Source organism: Amblyomma maculatum, chromosome 1 (genome assembly GCF_055883805.1).
Source record: "Amblyomma maculatum isolate TAMU_Amacu chromosome 1, ASM5588380v1, whole genome shotgun sequence".
In the NCBI taxonomy this organism is placed as follows: Eukaryota; Metazoa; Arthropoda; class Arachnida; order Ixodida; family Ixodidae; genus Amblyomma; species Amblyomma maculatum.
The window spans coordinates 426805879-426831370 of NC_139344.1; the positions used below are offsets into that span (position 1 = coordinate 426805879).

The 25492-nt window shown below is 47.2% G+C and overlaps 1 protein-coding gene and 1 pseudogene across 1 annotated transcript; both read right to left on the reverse strand.

The window, feature by feature from the left end:
• Positions 1 to 204: 204 nt before the first annotated feature.
• The window catches only part of LOC146209306 (solute carrier family 13 member 2-like), a 68227-nt pseudogene continuing 42939 nt past the window's right edge, over positions 205 to 25492 (reverse strand).
• On the reverse strand, positions 13832 to 15362 carry LOC146209307 (uncharacterized). Its single transcript, XM_084597421.1, has 2 exons — positions 15260 to 15362; positions 13832 to 14897 (listed from the first exon to the last, which is right to left on the reverse strand). Exons 1-2 carry the CDS (start codon positions 15360 to 15362, stop codon positions 14143 to 14145), a joined length of 858 nt encoding a protein of 285 aa, XP_084453547.1. The 3' UTR covers positions 13832 to 14142.

Genomic DNA, 25492 nt, shown 5'->3' on the forward strand with positions numbered 1-25492 from the left:
TCCCGCGGCCTTTGCTGCCCTGCTGGCCCGTTCAATCAGCCAAAGCCATTTCCCTGCGCAGAGGAATGTTCAGTGCTGTGCCAGCACTCTAAAGAAATTTTTTCCCAGAGGAATCAATTTGTGAGTCACCTCGCAGTTTCAAACCAACTTTTTATATCTTAATAAAGAGCTTTGTTCATTCGAAGTCATGTAAATGGGCTCAGGTCCGGGAAGATTGTTGAAAATTGGTTATCATGTGAGAACCTGTTCCTAATGCGGCGCTTATCTGCTTATTTTGGTTTAAAATCACAATTCTTTTCGTCCGCCTTTTTAATCTTGCAGTCAGGCAGTCGTGATGACTCAAAGGAATATTAGGAAAGCAGATTAACCCATTCTTGTATCTTCACTAACGCAGTTCCACGTGAAAGTATGCGGGTCAAAACTAAGCAAAATATCCTACACAAGTGGGCCTGAGTTATGATATGTTGGGCTCTGTAGCGGTAGTGACGTTGTCCGTGGCCCACCGCGGAAATTCTCCAATGTCGAGTGCAAAGCGCCCCCAGCTGATGATTAGAGCCACGCAGATCATGATGTTGCTGATGGTCACGACCAGACCCGGACAAATCTGTTTCGAGGAAGGAAAATACAGAAGGTCTGGTGTTTATTAAGAGTTTCGGATGTCTTATAGTGCATCCTATGCAGCACGCTATGAAAGCAAAAGTGGGTAAAGGTAACACTGTTCAAACAATCACGACAAGCAGGGAAGAAAATTGGAGCGCTGGGATAAAAGGAAACTACGGATAGCCTAAACCGTTCTTATCGTTATCTTTCTTGAAAAGAAAGCAACGAAGAGCGCAGTTATCCCTATAAATGCTAATTTTTCTTTATTTTTTTTTACGCATCGTCTTTACTAGAAGTAGCCAGTCTGCCGTGACTGTGACGGACTGGCGGCCGAGTAATGGGGAGTAATCAAATAGCAAAGTGAATGTAAACGAGCGATAATCCACCTGGAGAGCCACAGACGCGAGGCATCGGCGTCTTGGCGTCATATTCGAAATTCAGAGTTTAAGTTCCCCCTAATTTTAACGTTTTGACCAGTGAATCTGCTTCTTAATTTTTCATTATTTCCTCGAAACAAATAGAAAAAGCTTTAAATAATATTGATCGCAGAAATGTGTTATCCCCCCCCCCCCATCTTATCCTAACTCACCTGGAAAACGGCACTTCTAGGTAGCTCACGAATCCGAATCATTGCTAACTGATATAAAGTGAAGGCAAGCAAACTCGATGCTTCAGGGTTGCGACGGTGCCTTTGCAGTGGTCTGGCATGCTGTACCTAATTAATCAGGTTGTTCTACTCCAAATAAAGCAAGCTTTTGTGGCTTTCAGTTATGTTTAGAGGCATCATCCTAGCATATTATTATTTATATGCCTTTTATTGTTTAACAAGATGGTTTTGGAAAGATATAGCGCAGAGCTTCACCACTTGAGCCAAGACAACGTTAGAGTTTGGTTCCACTTATTTGTTTTAATGCTCTGGCACTGGATGGGTACCTAGCGAAGAAGCCGTTATGCGTCCTGGTGAAGTCTCGGAGCAGCAATGTCACGAAGTTTATGCGCCACGCTTATGTCTGTGTTCAAGATTCTAGATGAAGTTGGCAGGAGATGGTAACTTGGAAAGTTTCTTGGAGATAATATAAGACGAATCGATCCCTAGACCCGTGGATCTCAAGTCAGACACGTGACCCTTATCCATGTATTAACACTCCTGGGGCTTATAGTTAAAACGGGGATTTTTATCTATAAATCCATGTTGTGAAGCTGCACCCGTTTCAGAGTGAGGGTGCGTCGTGAGAGCTACAACTGGTATCGATCTCGACGCGCTTTGCCTGCCTCTCTTGAGCGCCTCTACATGCACTTAACTGCTGTGCAAGCTAAATAGTCGAACTAACCTAAGGCAGCCAAAGCTAATCGAAGGTAAATGAAGTCAGTCAGGGGTAAAACGTTAGAACGCCTTAAACGCATTTATAGCATTGCAATCTGCGATTATGACTAGCAGCTTACCGGTATCGCTCAAGAGGAAAGTATACAACAGTTGCATCTTGCCTGTACTCACCTATGGGGCTGAAACGTGGAGGCTAACCAAGAGAGTTCTACTTAAGTTGAGGACAACCCAGAGGGCTATGGAACGAAAAATGTTAGGGGTAACGTTAAGAGATAGAAAGCGTGCAGAGTGGGTCAGAGAAATAACTCAAGTTACCGGCATTCTAGTGGAAATTAAGGAGAAGAAATGGGCATGGACAGGACATGTAAGGCGAAGAGAGGATAACCGATGGTCGCTGAGGGTAACAAACTGGATTCCAAGGGAAGGAAAGCGTAGCAGGGGGCGGCAGAAAGTTAGGTGGGCGGATGAGATTAAGAAGTTCGCAGGGATCAAGTGGATGCAGCTAGCACAGAACCGGGTTAAGTGGAGAAATATGGGAAAGGCCTTCGCCCTGCAGTGGGTATAATCAGGCTGATGATGATGAATCTGCGTTGGGTGCCAATATTTTATAGTTTCAGTACGCAGCCATTAGGCGCAGCGACGCTACGCGCCTCCATCGCCCCCGTCTAAGCAGAGGATGCAATGGTTGGGTCAGCTTACATAGGAAAAAGATCCAGGGAAGATTAAACTGGCGAATAGATGAGGACGGGATGGTGTTCATGGTGTCATTTCGTTTTCTTTGTGTAGCACCCTCATCCAGTTAACGTATCTCTAACTTCCCACGACATTAATTATATAGACCGCAAATGTTTTCACTGGAGAAGCGGATTGCGACATTCCACGGTCGCTACACCTAACCAAGATGTGACCAACACCTCATTTCTCCCATACAGTCGTACCATTCCCTGATCGAAAAGAAAGTTCATGTTAGGTCTACGGCATATGTAACCAACTAAAACGCTTACGCACTGTGTCACGAATGCTCATCTGAATGAGGATGAGCCCGTGGCAGCCAGGGGACACTTTAACTCCTCCTTCAAGGGTGTGAAGGTTAAACGTTCACTTACGCAGTTTCCCCTGCGAATCCTCGCTCGCGTACATGCACTTTGCTGCTAGCCTAATCACTAGCCACTTCCCTCTGTTCTCACATATTCTCATTAGCGCAATGCCGTAAGGTACCACGTTATGTTGAAGAGCACCTGAGAAAAGTGTAAAGCCCCTTTAACCAAGCCATTCGAACGTGCACGTCTGCGCGTCGGCATCCGAGGATCCCGCAAGTTTCGATTGCCAACTCAATATCTTTCACCACAAAGCAATCGCTCCAGATTTTTGCACTTGGCAGTTCGTGCTCTCTCGGTATTATATCATCCGCCGATAAATCAGTGCCAGTCCTCGCTCCCTACCAGAGGCATGCCAGTGACTCTTCGCTCAACGGCGACAAAAGCTATACACTATTTTTGTGGAGGACAGTCTCCTCAACGTTGTCACGTTAAAGGCAAAGACAGAATTGAACTACGGCTCGTATTTAGCGAAGACCCGCACCATATCGCGAACGCCCATGCCAGCCAGGTCGTAGACGAGAGCGTTCGGAGGAGTGGACGCTGGCAGCATGAATGAGAAAGAGCACGACAAGGCCACGGGCATCGCCAGCGACATCGGGTGCATCTGCAGCTTGACAGCCTGCAACGCGCACATGAGCGTCAAATTTGGCAGAATCATTAGAGAGCATTAGAGTAGCTTAGGTATAGATGGTGGATTATCGGTTGGGCGTATACTCTGTCTCGCAAACCATGTGCTGTGACGGCCAACTGATTGTGCGTTAACTCTTGAATTAAAACAATTATGTGAATATTTTCCAATTGGTAGATAACATCCCTTAGCGCAAAGAGTTGGTGAGTAATCTATTTATTTCTGCATCGAAGAGAACGCATTGTGGTTATATAAGGCAGTAATTGATTTACAGTAATGAAATTATTGTGATTTATTTTTTCTCGATAATTTGTAATATAATGAATTATGTTTTGATTTTGTTAATTTTGTAATGTAATGATTTATTTTGGGCAGTAATTTCGCATCAAAAGTAATGTATTCCTTTCGAAATTACTTTCCCTAAAGAACACCACTACTCTTTCAATAGACAACAGACAATAGACAACGTACGGTAAGCCTGGGCCAGCGTAACGGATCGGCAAAAGGAGATGCAGAACTCTGCGTCTGAGACCTTCCGTGTCCTGTGTAGCCGGGCCACTTATTGCGGCAATCCTATGGGCAGCTGTAACAATTCCCCAAGCAGCAGGAGGTAAGGCGTCAAAAGGCTGCCGAAGGGACAGATGGGGAAATACGGTAAGAGTTCGAAACTTGTTGGGAGCGCACAGTGGCACTCCTTGTGGCGTCGGTTGGGCCCCACTGGTGCCTGGTTACACTCGTTTTCATGGTATGAGAGTGTGTGTGTGTGGGGAGAAGGGGGGGCAGGTGCAAGCGGAAGGGTCCATGGCGTGAGCATTACTGAGCGCAAGGAACCGAGGTCGGTTCTTGGGACCAAAGAAGCAGTAAATAACCTAGCTTCTTCGGGGACTTCAAACGGCGGAGACATCTCTGGGTCAGCGACGTTCGACCATGCATCTGCTCTTATTCTCTTACTTTTGTAATGACACGTGTTGTAGGAAACAGGTTGGTTGGTTTGTGGGGTTTAACGTCCCAAAGCAACTCAGGCTATGAGAGACGCCACAGGAAACAGGAAGGGAATAGTCGTCTGGGATCGAGTTTGGCGGAAATACGAAAGAATGCGTGCGTCGCTTCTCGAGAGAAGTTGTTTTGTTCGCTCGCTTTACTTAATTTTCGCATAGATGAAAACTACAGAGTAATTTAAAAGTAACTGAATTACTCAACACAAGTAATTGTAACGTAATTCCATTAATTTCGGAGGAGCAATTAGTAATGTAATTTAATTGCATTTCTGCAATTTTCAGCAAAGTAATTAGTAATGTAATGTCATTCCTTTTCCATGTATGATTGTGGTATATGGCAGCATAATCATTAGAGGCCCGTTGACTGTCCATCAACGGTCTCTAAACGTCAAAATCGCTAGAACTCTCGACACAGCGCTGACTTCAAGGGAAGCCTTTGTCGCGCACTGTGCTGTTGTGTACCATCGGGCTGTGCCAACTTGTCCAGCTTTATCCGTTAACAGCACGTGCTAGCCCCTTATAAAAATATATTTGGTAAAATTTGAAGCATACCGTGTCCAAAACCACCGGGATCAGCATCGTGCTGACGGCTGAGTTGCTGAAAACTTGTGTGAGGGCAGCCGTCAGCAAGCATAGCACCGTCACGACCAGGATGTGGTTCATGGCTTCCATGTTGAGGAGAAACTCCATTATCAAGTCCGACAGCCCAGACGCCTAAGAAACCACCGGTGAAGATGCGACCCAAATTTGAATGCTAAAATATATGGCGTAACATCAGTCCAAACTATTTTTGAACGTAAAGAGCTTTCTTCCGAGCGAGGTCATAAAGCGGCATTGAACAAAATTTCACACGTTCACCAACTGCTTTCTGAAACACAAGAATATGCGAATTAGCGCGCGTTCTTGGCCTCCTCCCTAAAGCCGGTCACATCATTTTCTACTAGTAATACTTTGATAACGCCTGCATTTCCGTCTAGGCCTGGTCATACTATTCTACTCGAGTTTCTGGACGCCAGGCATATTGTGCGCCTAATCCACAGAGACAAGAACAGCGAATGCTCTCGTGACAATTGAGGTTGCCATTAACGAATATAATAGTAAGGTTGAAAGTTGGGCGAGTTGAATCTGGTTCATTTTGAAGGTAGCGCGAAAAACGAGGACCAAGAGTAGAAGGACACAACACGAGCGCTTGTGTTGTGTCCTTCTATTCTTGGTCCTCGTTTTTCGCGCTACCTTCAAAATGAACGAATATAATGCCTGGAGTAAACGGAAAAGTTCGTTTATCCGCCGTTTTTAATGCGTCTTTATTACACGTCCGTTTCATGCATCTGCGTCTCTTCCTTCTGTGCTCTTCCCAAAGTTCAAAGGCTAAAAACAACCTGCCAACTTCTAGTGGTTATGCTGTTGACAGGTGAAACATTAAATGACACTTGCTGTCAAGCACGCACATGTTTTAGGGTGCGTTGTTGATGTTTCACGGAAGTGCATTGCACCTCGCGTGCCTTTGTTTTCAAACACTTCTCCGGTTAGGAGATGAAATCGGAACACACGAGAGAAGATGCCAGATATTCACAAAAGAAACACGCATCTGATGAAGACGCAGTCTTCGGCGAGTCAACAACGCTGACCAGTGGTAAGTCGACGGCACATTACTCTGTGTTGGCAACGCGATAATATGAAACCTATCGCGTGTTCCCTCTTGAGAAACGCAGGTTTTTCTGAAATCATGGCATCGTGGAAGCAGGGTGTGTGCGCTTGGTCAAAGGAAACTTAGCGACGTTTTCAAATAGCACCATACGACTGCCATATCCGCTCAAAGACAATGAAGCAATGTCTGCTGCCATTGAGAATGAGTACGCGTACGAATATTCGATGGCTCTGTCTTGCAACGATACGATCACCGTTTGGTGAGTCACGTTTTAATGCAATAGCGTTAAGAGTCCGTTGTCGCAAAAGCCGGTGTCGACGACGTTTTGCGAAAACCGGCGGAGACGAACCCGGTTCCTTCGCAGCGCGAGGCGAGCACGCAACCACTCCGCCACAGAACCACACTGCTTCTCTGCTAATAAAGGTCGACGTAATGCATGCATTCTATTATGACTGTCATCTAATGTTTAAGTGCGTTATTAGAAAGAACCTAATCATGGAAGTTGTAGGTAAGCGAGTAGCAAAGAATATTTAGACTTTGCTTAACTGCGATGCGGCGCTCACTGGGAAATTCATTCGATCGTACGGCGCTGCCGCAACAGATGGCGCGAGCCGCCACCCGATTCAAAGCCTTATGCATCAATCCACCGTCTTCAAGCATTCGAATTAGGGACCCTAACCTAAAGAGAGTGTATGGCTACTTCACTGGCCTTCCTCCAAATTGGGATGGGGCTCCTCCAAAATATGGGCCCTGGGCCTCCAAAATTTGATTTCGTCAGAATTTGACCAAACTCAAGTCAAGTCTAACCTAATTCGATTATGACGAATTCAGTAGTGATATTAAAATTTAGATTGGCCACATGCAAAATTTGGCTCTCCTAGACCCCAAAATTTGACCGAAATTGGTGTCTCAAGCAATCTGAGTATGGGCAACTCAATAATGATTTCCAAATTCGGGTAGGCCACCATTAAGACTTGGTCCCTTGACCTCCAAAATTTAACGTCGTGCGAATTCGACCAATATAGACGACCACTAAGCAAAGGAGCACAGAACTCAAGAACTAGGCAGGGAAGTCACAATGTTTTCGCATTTTTTTCACGTGGTACAAATGGCGGCAGGTAGGCTGCGGCGTGCTATAAGGGCGCCAAGCTCAGACAGTGCATGCCAGCCCGGGAAGGATACCAGCTCGCTTAGATATCCTCTACCGTCGCTTGATTACCTGCGCCGCCTTGGAAAACGTCATGCTGCCGGAGACCAGAAGCACTAAATTCCAATGGCACAGGGGTCCCACCAGGCGCCAGGTCAGTATCGGGTCGAACGGCCTTGTCGGGTTGTCGATGGCTTCTCTCTGATGAGATCGCGGGATGACGAACAGCGGCAAGCACGCGACGAACACGCTCGTGGCCACGCTCGCATCCCTGCGAGCGCGTGTGCTCTCAAGGAAAGGAATCAAAATTTTGGCGGGACTATAAACCTCCAGCAGCCGCAGAAGCCGAAGGTTTGTTTTGGTTTGGTTTGGTTTGGTTTGGTTTGGTTTGTGGGGTTTAACGTCTCAAAGCAACTCAGGCTATGAGAGACGCCGTAGTGGAGCTCGACTGCGGAAATTTCGACCACCTGGGGTTCTTTAACGTGCACTGACTTTGCACAGCACACGGGCGCCTTGCTTTTCGCCTCCATCGAAAAGCGGCCGCCGAGGCCGAAAGAAATGAAAAATGGTGATAACCTCACAGATGTTAACATTGATCAAAACAAAGCAGGTTGCCACGCAGTCCCGTAGGAAATTTGGTTTTATCGGAATCTCTTAAGCAAATGCCTACGACACCTTCTGTACACGTTTCGGAAACGCGCCTTAGGTGATAAATGACTTGGACATCACACTAGTGGCCATGCTTACTCGAGTGCTAGTCTAAGTATCTTGTTCAAACTTTTTTTAAGGCACGCATGTTAGCACTTGTCTTCGCTGTACCTCCGCTGTTTGTGACCTTTACGAACTTTTTTTGCCTGCGCAGTTTGTAGCTTCACAATAATTGCCGCACAGGGTAATTCCATTGTTGCCCATGGGTTTCAAATTATTCAATACACATTTGTCTTTTAGAAATCTTACATTATTACTGAGTGCATTCTGTGTAGGTTGGTTGTACAGTGTAGATGACTTATTTACGTAACAGAAAACAAAAGAAATATGATTCAGTCAATATTATTACCTAATAGACTCTATTCTCGTTGGCGCTAGGGCAGATTATTAAATTACAATATTGAAGGTTTCAAAAATAAAAGGCGACCAAATTTTTAAACATTTAGGATGAGCATTGTGATTCGCGGTAGCCAACGTTAAAAAAAAAAAAGTGCCTTAAGGCTCTTCATGTCGGCTTCGCACGATACGCATTGTTAAACTGGCACCGCCCGAGGGAAATACGGGCGCTGTTTACGTTGCTTGTAGCATAAAATGTTTACCCGATTCCCACTACGATATCAGGCGTAGGGATGCCATTTTAGAAATTCGCAACACGTCGAAGCTAACTTTTGATATGCTTTCGAAAGTTCTTTATTTACTAGTTTTGTATAGGACTCGGCTTCAGCGTTGCAGGTCTTCAATTCAGCAAATAACGTTGAGCTCTAAATGTAGTAATGTTGAAGTGCATTACTTATTTTGCTTCGTCGTCTTTTTATGCCAGTCTACTGCGCAAATAACGTTCCCAATGCTGTACAGCCCGCGTGAACAAACAATACCAATGTATTTTTGATAGCTTTTGAAAAAATAAAAACGTTTGCACTGGACAATTTTAAACACACCTCGTATCTAAGAGAAATACGCAAGCTGCATGGTAGTCTACTTTGTGTATTTAACTTCTGAAGCGCACGGGTATATGAGCACGGAAAGTATAGGCACAGATAAAACAGTGTTCCGCTATTCCAGTGGTATAACCGCAGAGTATGATTTAGTTTTGCGCTGAGCAGAAAGAATAGAGGAGAAACGAAATAAGCACTGCCATTACGCGCGCGAATTATGGTACACCTCCACACAGTGCAACCATCGCAAAACTGATTCCATGTTCTGGAACCGTGACGCTAAGCTTTGAATAGTTTACTCACGCATCCGCGGGTAGAAGGAGAGTCCAGCTGAGTCCTGAAACCTGAACAGCCACAGGTAGACGAGCAGTGCCATCAGAAGCAGCACGGCGATTTCGTCTGACCTGCAGTACCGGTAAAACGCAGTCAACGCATACCAGCTCTCGGACGAAAACCTGACGGGAGAGGCGTGTGCAAGTTAAACGTTTCACACGATATTAATAATGTAATAGGAGTCCTTGAACAGGGCGCTACGCCGTCAACAGTCAATGGAACGTTCTGCGATCAGTCGTTGCACTTCTGTAAGCGCTGGTAGAAGCTCACCTCATTAGTCAGTACCACAGACTCTTACATACCGAAACCGGCCAAATTATTCTGCGCCGAATTGGGATAAACCTACCCGGTCATACCTCGGCCACGCGCAATCCTCCCACCGCTGTTAGCAACAATCTTTACATTCCGCCTCTTCCCAAAAATACCCACCCGGAGCATAATCGTGAGAGACGGAAAGCTAGAGCCAAGACTTTGCACAAGCACTACCCTCCTGGCGCTCCGGCAGTTTACGTAGACGCGGCCGAATATTCAAACCGACCAGCTTTCGCATTAGCCATCGTGGATGGATTCCACAACACGATAGTCAGTGCCTCCATTCCAAATTTGCAGGATTCCCTGCAAGCTGAAGAAGCAGCAATTGCCCTAGCAATCACACACTCCTCTGCTGAGTATATCTTCTCAGACTCCAAAACAGCAATTAGTAATTATGCCCATCGCAAAATCCACTCCCCGGCCGCAAACATTCTAGCATCATCCCCTCCACCGAATCACCTCATCACCCTCCTCTGGGTCCCTGCGCACAGCGAACACCCAGGCAACACGGCCGCTCACTCCCAAGCCCGAGCACTCGTCAACCGGGCTGAGAGCGACCCGGTGCCTTCGTCTCGCAGTGCCAGAGATCGGCTTCTTAACTACCCCGACCTCACCGTATTTTATAGAAATTCCCGCCTGCTGTACCCTCCTCCGCATAAATCTCTTCCCAAAAGCGACCAGCCTTTCTGGCGCAGACTTCAGACGGCCACAGTCAGGACCCCTTTCCTTCTCTCTATTATAAACCGTGGCGAAACCTCTCCTCACTGCCACTTGTGTCCTGGCACCAGAGCCGACTTTACTCACGTCTTCCTGAACTGCCCGAACAAACCCAAGCCCCCGTGGCAAGGGCCAAGACATCAGGAGCGATGGGAGGCTGCTCTGCGCAGCTCGCTGCCGGAGGTACAGCTTCTGACAGTGAGCTGGGCCCGAGGGGTCGCCGAAGCTCAAAAGTGCCCGGCCATCTAGAGCGGCCTGAGGGCCCATCGTCGTCCTGCTCCCTCACTTCCCTTTACCCCCCCCCCCCTCACCTGGTTCTTTTTTGAATCATTAAAGTTGCTACCTACCTACCTACCTGTAAGCGCACGCCCGAGCGTCGGGGAGAGAGCTTCGTTGTCGTTTTCTTTCCTGACCGTCACGCGCGTTGAACATGGTTGTCGTTCTCTTCAAAATATCAGGCGCCGAACATATCAGTGCCCAATACCTGTTTTACAACTTCCCCCGGGCGAAAAGACGCCATTCAGGCGGATTATGGCGATGTGACGATGGCAGGGTCGTAGTAAGGCTTCAGGCGGTTACTGTGTACTATTTCACGATTGTGGCGACGGTGGTCAGTGGATGACGTAAGGGGTTCGATGAGGTAGTTGACGGGGGATGTTTGCTTGACAATACGGTAGGGGCCCTGATACTTGCTCAAAAGTTTGGATGAAAGGCCGGGACTGGAGGAAGGCACCCATAGCCAGACCAAAGAGTCTGTACGGTAAGTAGGAAGAAGTGCAGTTTGATCTCGTGTGGTTTTATTTATTTATTTATTTGAAAATACTGCAGCCCCTCAAGGGGCTATAGCAGGAGTGGGTACAAAAATGTGGAACAATTCCACGCATACAAAAGTACATACAAGCATTACAAATATAAACGCTAGAAAAACAACATACAATGCTACGACTCAATTGCCGACGCAAAATCAGAGATTGATAGCGCACGAATGTTGCCATCCAAAGAATTCCAACACTCCACAGTGCGCGGAAAAAAACTATTTGAAAACGTTAGTGCGGGCAAAAAAAGGTTGGATATTAAGATCGTGATGGCTCCTGGTTGCAGATGGTTTTGAAAACGAGATATGCTTACCCTCCGAAAGGCAATTAGCAGAATGAACTATGGAGTGAAGAAGTTTTAAGGACTCAGTTTTTCGGCGGGATGCAAGCGGGCTTATGTTTAGGGAAGACATCGCAGATGAGGGTGAAAAATGAAAGTCGTAGCGGCGAAAAATAAATCTTACAGCTTTACGTTGCACAGATTCTATTTGATCGATTTCACATTGCTTGTATGGATTCCAGACATTAGAAGCGTATTCAAGAATAGGGCGAATTAGAGTTTTGTACATGAGCAATTTTGCTTCTTTAGGAGCATCCTGTACTGTGCGTCGTAAGTAACCTACCTTTTTAAGAGCTTTAGCTGTGATGTAATCGGTGTGTTTTGACCATTGCATATTGTGAGAAAAAACGACGCCAAGATATTTATATTCATAAACCCTTTGCAGTGATGCATAGTCGTAAATAGAAGGTGATAGGCGGTTGGTGAAAGACATGACAACTGTTTTGCTGAAATTGATGTTCATCTGCCACGTATTGCACCAGTCACGGAACATACCAAAAGACTCATTCAGAAGGAGGTGATCATTAACAGAGTTGATAGTGTGGTACAGTACGCAATCATCGGCGTATAGACGGATCTTGGAGGTTATACTGTCAGGTAAATCATTAATATAGAGCAAAAATAGCAAAGGGCCAAGGACAGAGCCTTGGGGAACACCTGAGGTAACATCGGCTAAAGAAGAATCGACGGAATTGAAGCGAACAGACTGGGAGCGGTATGAGAGGAAATCGGCAATCCAGTCAGCGAGTTGAGAGTTATTGAGAATTACTTTTAGTTTGCATAACAATTTAGAGTGAAGGACCGTGTCGAAAGCTTTTGAGAAATCGATGAATATAGCATCGATTTGGTTACCGGCGTCTATGCTGAGAAGAATGTCATGTGCAAATTCGGTTAACTGAGTCACTGTACTAAACCCCTTACGAAACCCGTGTTGAGCTCTGGACAGAAGATTATTTGCTTCAAGAAATTCCATAATGTGTTTATAAATAATGTGCTCTAGGATTTTACATGAATGTGCAGTTAAAGAGATCGGCCTATAGTTAGAAAGCAGTTGTTTGTTGCCGGATTTATAGAGAGGGAGTACATTGGCGAGTTTCCATGAGGAAGGGACAATGCCAGTGGAAAGAGATTTTTGAAATATAATTGAGAGATATCGAGATGACCAGAGGGAATAACGTGCTAGGAAGGTGTTTGGGATACAGTCCGGTCCAGCGCATTTTTTTGTGTCAAGGCACAAGATAAGATTTAAAATCCCCGGAGTGCTAACCATGATATCTGAGATAGAATGATCATGATTAGGAAGACTGAAAGGTGGAATCATGTTATTATCACGTGCAAAGACGGAATAAAAGTAGGCATTAAATGCATCAGATATTTGAACAGGGTCAGTCACAATTTCTTCATTAATAACAAATGAGGTGGAGGAAGTGTTTGAGGGTAGAACAGAGCGCCAAAATTTACGAGGGTTATCTCTTAGCAGCCCTTGGAGCTCAACGCGGAAATAGAAATCTTTAGCAGAGTGCATTTTAATTCGAAGTTCATTTTTTGCAGCTTGAAATCGAGCAACAACATCAGGGTTATTGTTACGTGCCATGCGTCTCAGCCGGGCTACACGACGTGACATCTGTAAAACATCGCGATTAATCCAAGGAAGAGTAGGATTTCTTTTCTTTGTTTTGACGGGAACAAACTGTTTAATGCACAGTCTAACAATTTTTTCGAAATATTCAACAAGGTCATTAACGTCGCCGTCACGGCTGAGCGCGCAGAAGGCGTCGAAGCACTCGGCTAGTTTGTCGATTACGGAGTTGTCTGCGTGATGGAAATCCGGAAATGACGTGAAGGAGTACTGTGGGTTACTAGAGAAGCGGGACAGGGTAAGGAGAACTGCTTCATGGTCAGAAATACCATCGACAACCGTACACTTAAACCCGGTGTCTATTAGGTTGGGGCTTAGAAAGATTAAGTCTAGCAATGAATTCAGCCTGGTGGGAAGCGTAACTATTTGAGTGAGTCCAAGAGAGAGTGAGAGATCCATCAACTCTTTTGCTAAAGAAGCGTCACGGCCAGAATAACACATCGATGGCCAGTGAATACAAGGCACATTGAACTCACCCATGAAGAATGTTTGATACTGAAAGGCTATGTATGAACTGACCAACAGAGTGCAAAACATCAGCAGAGGTTCCGGGGGGTCGGTAAAAAACGCCAACAATAACAGTCTGTTTTTCTAAATAAAGCTTGCACCAAATTGACTCGGTGTTGCATGGAGCAGGAAGTATAGAAAATCTAAGATAAGAACGCAGAAGTAAAGCAACACCACCTCCTTTGCCCTCATGCCTGTCAGCACGGATAGCAAGGTAACCAGGTGGGGTAAATTCAGAGTCATATATGTCAGGGTGAAGCCAGGTTTCAGTGATGCCAATAATGTGAGGGTCATGGGAGGACACAAGCGCGAGAAGATCAGGGAGTTTGTTAGAGATGCTTCTAGCATTAAGATTTAAGACAACGAGACTTGGTGGCGAGCTAGGCGAACGTCAACGGGGTAATGGAGGAAGCTCACTAGATTCGGTAGCTTCATGACAGGGTAACGAATGAAGCTCAGAAGATTCGGTCGCATCGTGATGGGGGTCCCGTTTCAAGCTACTCGAAGCTTCATCCCATGTGTACCTGACACCATCAATGAAAGCGTGATTGTACCGAAGCTTCACTTTTGAACCACCGTCACGAAGCGAGGAAGATGCATTCCATATTTTTTTACGAAGGGCACGGACGCTCGCAGAGAAATCCTCAGTGATGTAAAAATCTTCCCCTTTGAGTTTCGATACGTTTTTCATGACAACAATCTTCTCACTGAAGTCGAGGATCCTTAGAATGACAGGTCGTGTACGTCCATCACTGGGTCTGCCGATGCGGTGACAACGCTCAATGCGCGGACATTCTATGCGAAGATTTTCAGTAAATATTTTGCGGATTTTGGACAATAAACTGGCGCCATCTTCATCAGGACTCTCATGTAGACCGTGCACAACAAGATTTTTCCGCCTTGACCGGTTTTCTAAGTCTTCATTCTTTACAACCAAGTTGGATATTGTTTTTTTTAATGAGGTAATGTCCGAACGGAGGTTAGCGCTCAATGACTCAGAGGCTGAAGGAGTTGCAGATGATTCCAGTGATGAAACACGGGCTTCGAGAACATCAAGGCGAGCGGAAAAAGTTTTCTTAATATCTGTAATGTCACTAGCGATTCGTTCTTGGCCAGCAATCAGTTGCGAGAGCTCAGAAAGAACGTCTGCGACCCCCGGAGTGGAGGACAAGTCAGTATTGAAACGCGTTGCCCGCTTCCCACTAAGATGTTTAGACGAGTTAGCTGAGACTGATCGTTTAGGGGGGCCTGGGTTTTGTTCAACGTCCCCGCTTTGTAGAAGGCGAGAAAAGCAAAATACAGCATTTGAACAGAAGGTAACAAAACTGTGTGGGCAGGAAAACAGCAGCAAACAACGATCATCAGATCGAACGCAGTGAGCGTTCTTTAGGTAACATACCTGCACGAAGAACATGCAACGATTAGGCATCTTGTAAAGGCTGCTGCCGTCCTGCCCACTGAAGCGGTACGCCGGTGCGGTCCGATTTATAGTCCGAGGAAGAGCTGACGTAGACCAAGGGCCGATGGTGATTGGACGGTGTAGACATGCACGTAGGAAGCCGTCAGGTGCCCAGGGGAGCACGCCAGGTATATCACCAACAAGGGTGACATGGCAGTCCGTAGCGAAGCTGACGGTCCCATCCACGTGCCGCAAGCTTGATGGTTGCGCAGGCGCTCTTGAGTCGAAGTCGCAAAAAAGCGAAACAGCAACAGCCGCGAGGATCTGCACGAAGAACATGCAACGATTAGGCATCTTGTAAAGGCTGCTGCCGTCCTGCCCACTGAAGCGGTACGCCGGTGCGGTCCGATTTATAGTCCGAGGAAGAGCTGACGTAGACCAAGGGCCGATGGTGATTGGACGGTGTAGACATGCACGTGGGAAGCCGTCAGGTGCCCAGGGGAGCACGCCAGGTATATCACCAACAAGGGTGACATGGCAGTCCGTAGCGAAGCTGATGGTCCCATCCACGTGCCGCAAGCTTGATGGTTGCGCAGGCGCTCTTGAGTCGAAGTCGCAAAAAAGCGAAACAGCAACAGCCGCGAGGATCTGCACGAAGAACATGCAACGATTAGGCATCTTGTAAAGGATGCTGCCGTGAAGGACCGAGCAAGCTGGCGGCATTCTCCAGCATAAGTTGCAGCTTGTGAAACAGTCGTGAATTCAGAAGAATCCGGTCGGTAAGGGAGAATGGTGTCCATGGTACAAGAGGGCTCACGACCGTACAGAAGGAAGTATGGCGAGAATCCTGTTGTTGCTTGAGTGGCAGAGTTATAAGCGAATGTGACGAATGGAAGAACGCGGTCCCAGTTGGAATGGTCGGAAGCGACATACATTGCCAGCATGTCGCCCATGGTGCGGTTAAAACGCTCAACCATTCCATTTGTTTGCGGATGGTACGCGGAGGTGGCGCGATGAACGATTTTGCATTCTCTAAGAACAGCTTCGACAATTTCAGGTGGGACCTCTGTCGCTCAGCAATTCTTTGGGAGCCCCGTGGCGAAGAATGATGTAATGGAGAATGAAGGAGGCAATGTCTTGGGCTGTAGCAGATGGCAAAGATGCCGTTTCGGTGTAGCGTGTGAGATGATCAATTGCAACGATGATCCAGCGATTGCCTGTTGATGTGCTAGGAAGCGGGTCGTACATGTCGATTCCAACGCGCTCGAAGGGCTGAGCTGGGCAGGTCAGCGGCTGCAGAGGAGCGGCGGGCTGGCGAGGTGGGTGTTTTCGGCGCTGACACTCTTGGCAGGACTGGACGAACCGACGAACATAACGGTACATCCCACGCCAGTAGTACCGCTGTCGCAGGCGAGTGAAGGTTTTCAATAAGCCTGAGTGGGCACACTGGGGATTGTCGTGGTAATGGGAGCAAATCACAGAGCGCAGATGGGTCGGGATTACAAGCAGCCACTTTCTACCATCCGGGAGGTAATTCCTACGGTAGAGGAGCTCGTCTCTGACGGCGAAATGGTGAGACTGGCGACGAAGAGCGCGGCAAGGAGGTCGTGAAGCGCGGCCAGATAAAAAATCTAGGAGTGAAGTGACCTATGCGTCTTTGCGTTACTCGGAAGTCATATCGGTGGGCATGTCGGTGGGATGTAGAACGGATATAGCAGGGGGGGCTTCAGACGGCAATGGAGAACGTCAGAGAGCATCAGCATCGGCATTTTTACGGCCAGAGCGATAGATGACGTTAATGTCGTATCCTTGGAGCCTCAGAGCCCAACGGGCCAGTCGACCAGAAGGATCTTTCAAAGAAGACAGCCAGCAGAGGGAGTGATGATCGGTGACGACATCAAAAGAACGGCCATACAAGTAGGGGCGAAATTTTGCTATTGCCCAGATGATAGCGAGACACTCTTTCTCGGTGACGGAATAGTTTGCTTCAGCTTTTGTTAGGGTCCGACTGGCGTAAGCGACAACGTACTCATCAAAGCCCGACTTCCGCTGAGCAAGTACTGCGCCGAGGCCGACGTCGCTGGCATCAGTGTGGATTTCCGTGGGAGAAGAAGGGTCGAAATGACGCAGATTGGCGGAGTCGTCAGAAGGTGGCGGAGTGTCGCGAAGGCATCATCACAGTGTGGAGACCAGGCTGAAAGATCGTGGCTGGACAGAAGCTTGTTGAGAGGGTTGATGATTGTGGCGAAATTGCGAACGAAGCGGCGGAAGTACGAGCAGAGGCCGACGAAGCTGCGGAGTTCTTTCACATTAGTTGGCTTGGGAAATTCTGCCACAGCGCGCAGTTTTGCCGGATCGGGAAGAACGCCATCCTTGGAGACGACATGCCCGAGAATGGTTAGCTGTCGTGCTCCGAAACGGCACTTCTTTAAATTTAATTGGAGGCCAGCGTCGGTCAGGCATCGCAGAACTGTCTCAAGGCGCTGGAGGTGAGATGGAAAATCTGGGGAAAAGATGACAACGTCGTCCAGGTAACAAAGGCAAGTGTTTCATTTGAGCCCTCTGAGTATGTTGTCCATCATGCGTTCGAATGTGGCAGGGGCATTGCATAGTCCGAATGGCATGACATTAAACTCATACAGCCCATCGGGTGTGACGAAAGCGGTTTTTGGGCGATCGGCCTCTGCCATCGGCACCTGCCAATAGCCGGAACGCAGGTCTACTGAAGAAAAGAACTCAGCTCCCTGCAGGCAGTCAAAGGCGTCGTCGATACGAGGGAGAGGATAAACGTCCTTGCACGTAATCTTGTTCAGTCGGCGGTAGTCTATACAGAATCGGATGGAACCGTCTTTTTCCTTGACCAGGACGACCGGAGACGCCCAAGGGCTGTGCGACGGTTGGATCACGTTGCGCTAGAGCATGCCAGTCACCTGTTCGTCAATAATGCGGCGCTCGGCGGCTGAAACACGGTACGGACGCTGGCGCAAAGGGGCATGCGTGCCGGTATCAATGCGGTGAGTAACGGCAGTTGTGCGCCCCAACGAAGGTTGCTGGGAGTCGAACGAAGCCGCAAAACGTTATAGGATGGCGACAAGCTGGGCACGTTGTAAGGGCGTCAGGCCAGCGTCAATGGACCAGTGGAAAACTTCGAGGGAAGATGGAGTGGCGACAGGAAGAGGCGTTATGGCGCTGAACATATCAGAGCCGAATACCTGTTTTACAATAAGAACGCCTTGGATAGTTTTAAGCCTCAACTTTGAGCATCATCAAGCAATAACAACGATGATGCTCGATTTGGTTGGCGTCTATCGCTGCCTGTAATGTCTACACCATTAGGTTAAATGTTAAACTTTTTCGTTCTTAAAGAAATAAGAGAACTCACGTGTGCTTTCTCACAAGTCGCCTCTGATAAGGCATTGTGAACGCTGATGCTCATCGCGCAACACTGAACTGATGCGTTAGCGACACATTGTTTTTTTATAGCGAAAGCATTACTTCGCTCAGTAAAATCATGTCCGCAGCAGTTGTAATTGAAAAGTGTTAGAGGTTAATGAGTGGCGTCAATCGATAGAGGGTGAAGTGATGTTGTGTCCAAAAAATAATTAGGTCAACAAGTTAATTAGGTAATTAGAGGCAGAAAATGTAAAAGTAAAGGCGAAATTGGTTTAGCGAAATTAATTTAGCTGGAGCTAAATTTGAATGTATCAGATACTATATAGTTAATTAAATCAGTCGACTAAGGTGACGTCAAGCAACCTGAAGTCAAGCCAAAAAAGGGCATAGGAAGGGATTGGCGTGAAATTTGAAAGTACCAAAGACTAAAATGATTATTAAGGTCAGTCAGTTACGGTGACGTCAAGGATGTGACTTCATGCAACCGGAAGTAGAGCCGAAAAAGGCCGTAGGAAGGGATTGGCGCGCAATTTGAAAGTACCAAACAATAAAATGAGTAAACAAGAAGTCAATTAAGCAACTAGAAGCAACCACAAGCAACCAACAGCAGCATCCGTGCTTTCGCATTGCTCTAATGCAGACTCTGCAGCATGCTCATTAATTTTTGTCGCATAAAAAAAAACGTTCATTTCAAAGTCTATAAAGGTGTTATGCAGGTCTGAGATTGCTTAACCGCTAAATAAACAGTTGTCAGTCAAAGTTGCGTTCGTCTTTTTTTTCTTCTGTCTCTTTCTATGGGCGTGTGCCAATGCGCTGAAAACTATGAGCTTAAATCGAGAATGCCAATTAGCCCGAAAACCACCTCTTCCGATTCTGTTGTAGCCCCAGAAACAAGCGTGCGCAAATATTAAGGTTCGAGTGTGTACCCGTTCCTTAGTAAGTTGTGAAGAATGATCTGCATAAGTACTGCAAGCAAGAAAGGAAGAGACGTCATTTGTAGCTCATGTTTGCTGTGGTGTTCCCCTTCCTTTCACAGCGGCAGTTGCTAAACGACCGTTCTTGGGTCCCGCTACCGTGTAGTCGTAATATATAGCAACGGTAGTCGGGGCAGCAGTAGTCGGTGCTGCCACTATAGAACAATCTGGGGGGTTTCTGCAACTCAGAAGAACAAAGATGAGGGTTGCTTGCATTGAGAAAGGTATACCGACAGCAGATGAATGCGCAATCTGATGACAGTAGAACTCAACCTCATTTTGTTGTTCAAGGCCCGATACTTGGACTTCGCGTTCGATGTGGTGCTCTAAAATATTCTAGATCACCATAGCGGTGCTGCAGCAGTAGCAGAATTAACAAGGTGGCGCTCGCCTTGGAAACCATCTGGAGGATTGGAACAATTGGAGGAGCAGGAACATAAAGGCAACCGTTCAGTGTGGAAGGTATATGGCTACACCAGATGAATGCTAAGTCGAAGCGTAGCCAAATAAACGCAGTACATCTAATTTTACAGCGTCACTTCGTCAGCGAGCGCCCCATACCTGCATTTGCGCTGTTAGCCGCGGGGCAGAGCAAAACTAAACAGGGTGCTCTGTAACAATACGTACAACTATGTCCCTCTCAAGTTCTTTACCATAGCGAGTCACGAAACGATAATAGTCGTATAGTTGTCGCTGAATCTCGTGTAATTAGGCGACAGTAATTGTCGCATGAGCTTTGTTCTTTCTTATTTTCTCTTTTGTACGCAATCGCAGAAAGTCGAACGAACCTGTAAACGCAAGGGCACCTGCTGGTGTTAGTCATATTCATGAAGCTCCATGGCTGTTATGCTGTCTCGCTTATGTTTCATGCGTGCTCCTTTGCTGAGTGCTTTCTGTCTGAATGCCTTCCAGCATGGCCAGAAATCGGCGCAGAAATATAATATCTAGTCACTGAGTATATAGCATATGATTAGAAAATAGAGAGAATTGCTGACCTTTGTGAACACTGATCGTCTGTCATTGCCTCGAGGCCCTTGTGTGCTACTGGAGTCAATATAAAAATTTTGAGCAAAATATTGCAAAATTCTTTCTCTCAAACTAGAGCTAAGGAGCAGCAGAAATAACAGTTCGCACAAATTATCACAACTATAGCTATTCTAGGCTCTAATGGCCATACAAATAGCGGTCAGACGTGAATAGATGAACACGTTTAAAGAACTGTGAAAAAATTTCCGGTACGAAAAACTGCCGCATCTGCCTTAATGCGCAGTACTAATGCTATTCACTTATCTCATCTGCAATTAATACGTCAGATCAAGAAAATCCACCTAGTCTTTCATACCTTAGCCTGGGATCTGGAATAAAAACAGATTCTTATTTTTTTAACAGTGTATACTTTAATGTGGCGTACGTAACAGCCAAACTCCGTCGCCAAAGGTTAATTGACAAATTGTTTATCCACTGCAGTTAATAAATCTTGCAATGCAATTCTTTCTTGAACAAAAAACACCAGCGTAACGACAGGACATTTTAAAGGTTGGTGAGATATACTGAAGCTCCACCTTGAAATGTGTAAGGCGACAACATGAATGACATGCTTTTACCGGCTCTCCTTGTGGTTCTCCGTTTTAGTTAATTGCCTTTGCTAGCCGCTTAATCTGTGGTCTTTTATATGTTCCTCTATTATTCCAGACATAGTCATTAGCAACCTGCTATACGAAAGTGTCACAGGCAGATTATTTTTTTATTATCTTTTTAAGCCCAATTATACTCTCTCTCTCTCTCTCTCTCTCTCTCTCTCTTACTCACATCTTATTAATATAAAGTTGTAAAGTACCCCATCATGTAAAATGCCATCACACCTAATTTCTCGCTTTAACGAATTTGTGCGAATATGGCTGCGTGGTCAAGGGGTGGCGTGTCTGATTCTGGATACAAGGTTCCTGTCGCGTTCAATTTCCATCCCACCCTCCCATCGCTAAGGAGTGCCCGAGTTGGCAGCTCCTGAACTCCGCCATGTCACATAGTTTCGTGACGTCACACAAAGCTATGACCAATCAGTTCCCGGTCTTTCCACCTGTCAAATACTAGCTGTCGGAAGCTAGCCAGTGATTTTTGTCATAAAACGTGTAGAAAACCAATTTCCTCCTCCATCACCGCGACGACCTCCACCACCCTATCGAACGTGGAGGCAGCGTCGGCTGGGAGAAGAGGTAATTACCTCCCCTTGAGGGGAGGGGGAACCTGCGATGGATGCACCACCAAGACTTCTACGGGAATTCATGTAGAGAGTTCCCGCGAGGAGACGATAGAGCGCTTCTGGATCCGTTTTTAGTATCGGTGCAGCGCATTTATGACGAGAGGAGACACAGACACAGCGCTCTGTGTATCCTCTCGTACTCGTCGTAAATGCGCTGCACCGATAAACATGCCCAAGCGTATACCTTGTCTGCATCCATTTCTGAATCCGGCCTAAAACGCGAGCGGTCGTCTCCCGCCGCCTCTCCCGGCAAATGGCGGGGGATAGCTGGCACGGAGTATGCGGTGCACACGGGAAGACCCGTCGTGCACGACCGCCTGTCTTCTGGTTCCCAACAGCGAAGCGACTGGTAAATGCCACACACTCTCGCCGCTTCCCGCGTCAGATGCCATGGTCTGGATTTATCCGAAGAATGTGGCGTGCACGGGAGATCCCGCCGCCATACTAAAATCACACCCCATTCCCCAGCTGGTCCCGTTCATATATAGCCTACTCCTTCCAAATACAACTTTATTGATGTTGTGTAGCTAGCGGGCATAGTACTCTGATTTCCAAGTACAATAAATAACATTTGAGTGTTAATGCTGTGTCGTCCCCGCCCTTGTCCCTTTGTACCCTCCGCGGGTTGCTAGCGAGGAAGCTGCATTCGAGGAGTGGAGGCGGGGTGGAATGGCGCCCCTCTCAAAGCGACATAAACGCCGACGCCGGATTTCCAAAAGAACAGGGTATTTGATGTTATCGCGTTAAAGGCCAGGGGAGTCATTCCTGTTTCTTTAGGACTATTTTTCACGTTCATCAGGATCGACGGGCTTAGGCACAGCCAGAGGATAAGTATCCCAATGATTCCCGTGAAAAAGGCCAGTGACCTGAAAGTAGGCATCACATCTTGCTTGCTACAGGCTGAGACCACTATACACCTTTGTTCAACGTAATTTGGGATTTAGAGTTGCCCCCTTTGTTTTTATCTCTCTGATTTCCGTATGAACGTTGACGGCATGGCGTTTATATTTGTTACTCGCGAGTGTTAAAGGAAAAACGAGAACGGGCCAGTGGTTTCTACTTCATTTCAAAACCCATCGTATGAGTACACAACTTTTCAATGAGAACATGCCAGCTAAATGCAAATGTATAATAAAAGACCTTGTATAGGACGCTACGCCGCGAGCAATGAGCAGAACTTTCAGTGATCAGTCGTAGCATTTTCCAGACCACGCACGAGCGTCGGAGCGAGCGTTCTGAGGTTGTCGTCGCCGTCTTCCTTGATCGTTAGGAGCTAGAGATTCCGGAGCCGAATGTCTGTCCTACAACTTTCCCTTGGAGAAAAGGCACATCCTGGCGGCTTATGGCGCAGTGACTAAGGCAGGATCGTAATATGGTTTCAGGCGCTTACAATGTACTATTTCACGGTTGCGGCGACGATGGTCAGTGGAAGATGTAAAAGGTTCGATGAGATTAACCAGGGATGTTTGCTTGAGGATGTGGTAGGGGCCAGGCTGGGACTTGGTGAAAAAGTTTCAGGAAAGATCGGGACAGCAGGAAGGTACCCATAACTAGACCAAAGAGCTTGGACGGCAAGCAGGAAGGAGTGTACATTAATCACGGGTGGTTTTCTGTTGCTACTGGCGTGAGAAGTGAAGAACCGGGAAAGATGGCGGAATTTAACAGCAGTTGCGCTTTGGAAACAGTCGCGAATTCGGAAGCATCCGGTCGGTACGAAAGAATGGTGTCCATTGTACAAGAAAGCTCACAGCCGTACAGGAGGAAGTATGGACATAATCCGGTGGTTGCTTGAGCGGCAAAGTTATAAGCATAGGTGACGAATGGAAGAACGCGGTCTTTGCAGTGGCCGGAAGCAATATACATTGCCAGCATGTCGCCGAGGGTGCAGTTGAAGCGCTCGACGATGCCATTTGTCTGCGGATGGTACGCGGAGGTGGTGGGGTGCACGACGTTGCATTCCCGAATGAGAACTTCTAACACTTCAAATAAGAAGACAGGACTTCTGTCCCTGCCCCGTGGCGAAGAAAGATATGATGGAGGATGAATGAGGTTATGTCGTGGCCTGTAGGAGGTGGCAGAGACGACGTTTGGGAATAATGTGTAACATGATCGAATGTAACGATGATCCAGCGATTGCCACGTGGTGTGTTGGGAAGAGGGCCGTACATGTCAATTCTAAAACATTCAAAGAGCATGGCTGGGCGGATCAGTGGCTGCAAAGGAGTTGCGGGCTGGCGAGGTGAGTTTTTTCAGTGCTGACATTCGGGGCAGGACTGGATGAATTCCGGCGCACAAAACGGTACTTCTGACGCCAGTGGTACCGCTGTCGCAGGCTGGTGAAGGACTTGAATAAACCGACGTGGGACACTTGCGAACATCGTGGAGGTAATTCCTACGATAAAGGAGCTCGCCTATGATGGCGAAACGATGGCGCACTGGCGATGGAGACCACTGAAAGGAGGTCGTGACGATCGGCCAGATAAGAGATCCAGGAGTGAAGTGCGTCTCAGCACTGCCAGGAAGTCATATCGGTTGGCTGAACGGACAAATGATGCAGTACGAATATACGAGTGGCTTCAGACAGCAGAGGAGAACTTGAGAAGGCATCAGCATGTTTACGGCCTGAACGATAAACGACGTTAATGTCGTATTCTTGGAGTCCCGACACGCCAGTCGACAGGAGGAATCTTCCAAAGACAGCAAGAAGAGGGCGTATAATGATCGGTGACCGCATAAAAAGAGCGCCCATAAAGTTAGGGGTGAAATTTGGCGATTGCCCAGAATATGGCTGAACACTCTCGGTGAAGAAATAATTGAATTCAGCCTTTGTTAGGGTCCGGCTGGCGTAGGCGCCAACGTACTCGTCAAAGCCAGACTTCCGCTGAGTGAGTGCTGCACCGATACCGACGCCGCTGGAATCGCTACGGATTCCCGTGGGAGAAGGGTTAGAATGACGCAGAATTGGTGGAGTCGGCAAAAGACGGCGGAGTGTGGCGAATGTTTTATCACAATGTGGTGACCAGGATCAAAGGTAGTGGCTGGACAGAAGGTTGGTCAGAGGGTCGATGATATATAGGCGAAATTTTCGAACGAAGCGGCGGAAATAGGAGCGTAGGCCGACAAAGCTGCGGAGTTATTTCTCAGTAGTGAGCTTGAGAAATTTTGCCCCAGCGTGCAACTTTGACGGATCCGGAAAAACGCGATCCTTTGAGACGACACTTGTGAAATTAGTAAGCTGACGAGCTCTGATGCAGCATTTCTTGAAATTTAGTTGCAGGCCAGCGCCGGTCAGGCATCGCAGAAAAATCTGAAGCTGCGAAAGGTGAGATGAAATACCCGGGGAAAATATGAAAACGTAGTCCAGGTAACACAGGGATGTGTGCCATTTGAGCCCTCTGAGTAGGTTGTCCATCATGCGCTCGAAGGTGGCGGGAGCACTGCATAAGCCGAAGCGTATGACATTAAATTAATTCGGGTTTGACTAAAGCGGTTTTTTGAGCGATCGGCCTCTGCCATCGGCACCTGCCAGTCACAGGAACGCAGCTCTAATGAAAAAATAAATCTGCCCCCTGCAGGCTGTCGAGCGTCGTCGATACGAGGAAGAGGGTAAAACTTCCTTGCGTGGTATCTTAAGTCGGCGGCAGTCTATGCAGAATCGGATGGCATCTTCTTTTTTCTTGACCAGGAACCGGAGACGGCTAAGGGCTGTGCTACG

Bases quoted from the DNA above. Each gene is read 5' to 3' on its own strand.
- LOC146209307 (XM_084597421.1), bottom strand. From the start codon at position 15,362: ATGTCACCCTTGTTGGTGATATACCTGGCGTGCTCCCCTGGGCACCTG. The intron at 14,898-15,259 runs GTCAGCTCTTCC...CGGGGGTCGCAG, and splicing joins ACCATCGGCCCTTGGTCTAC to ACGTTCTTTCTGAGCTCTCG.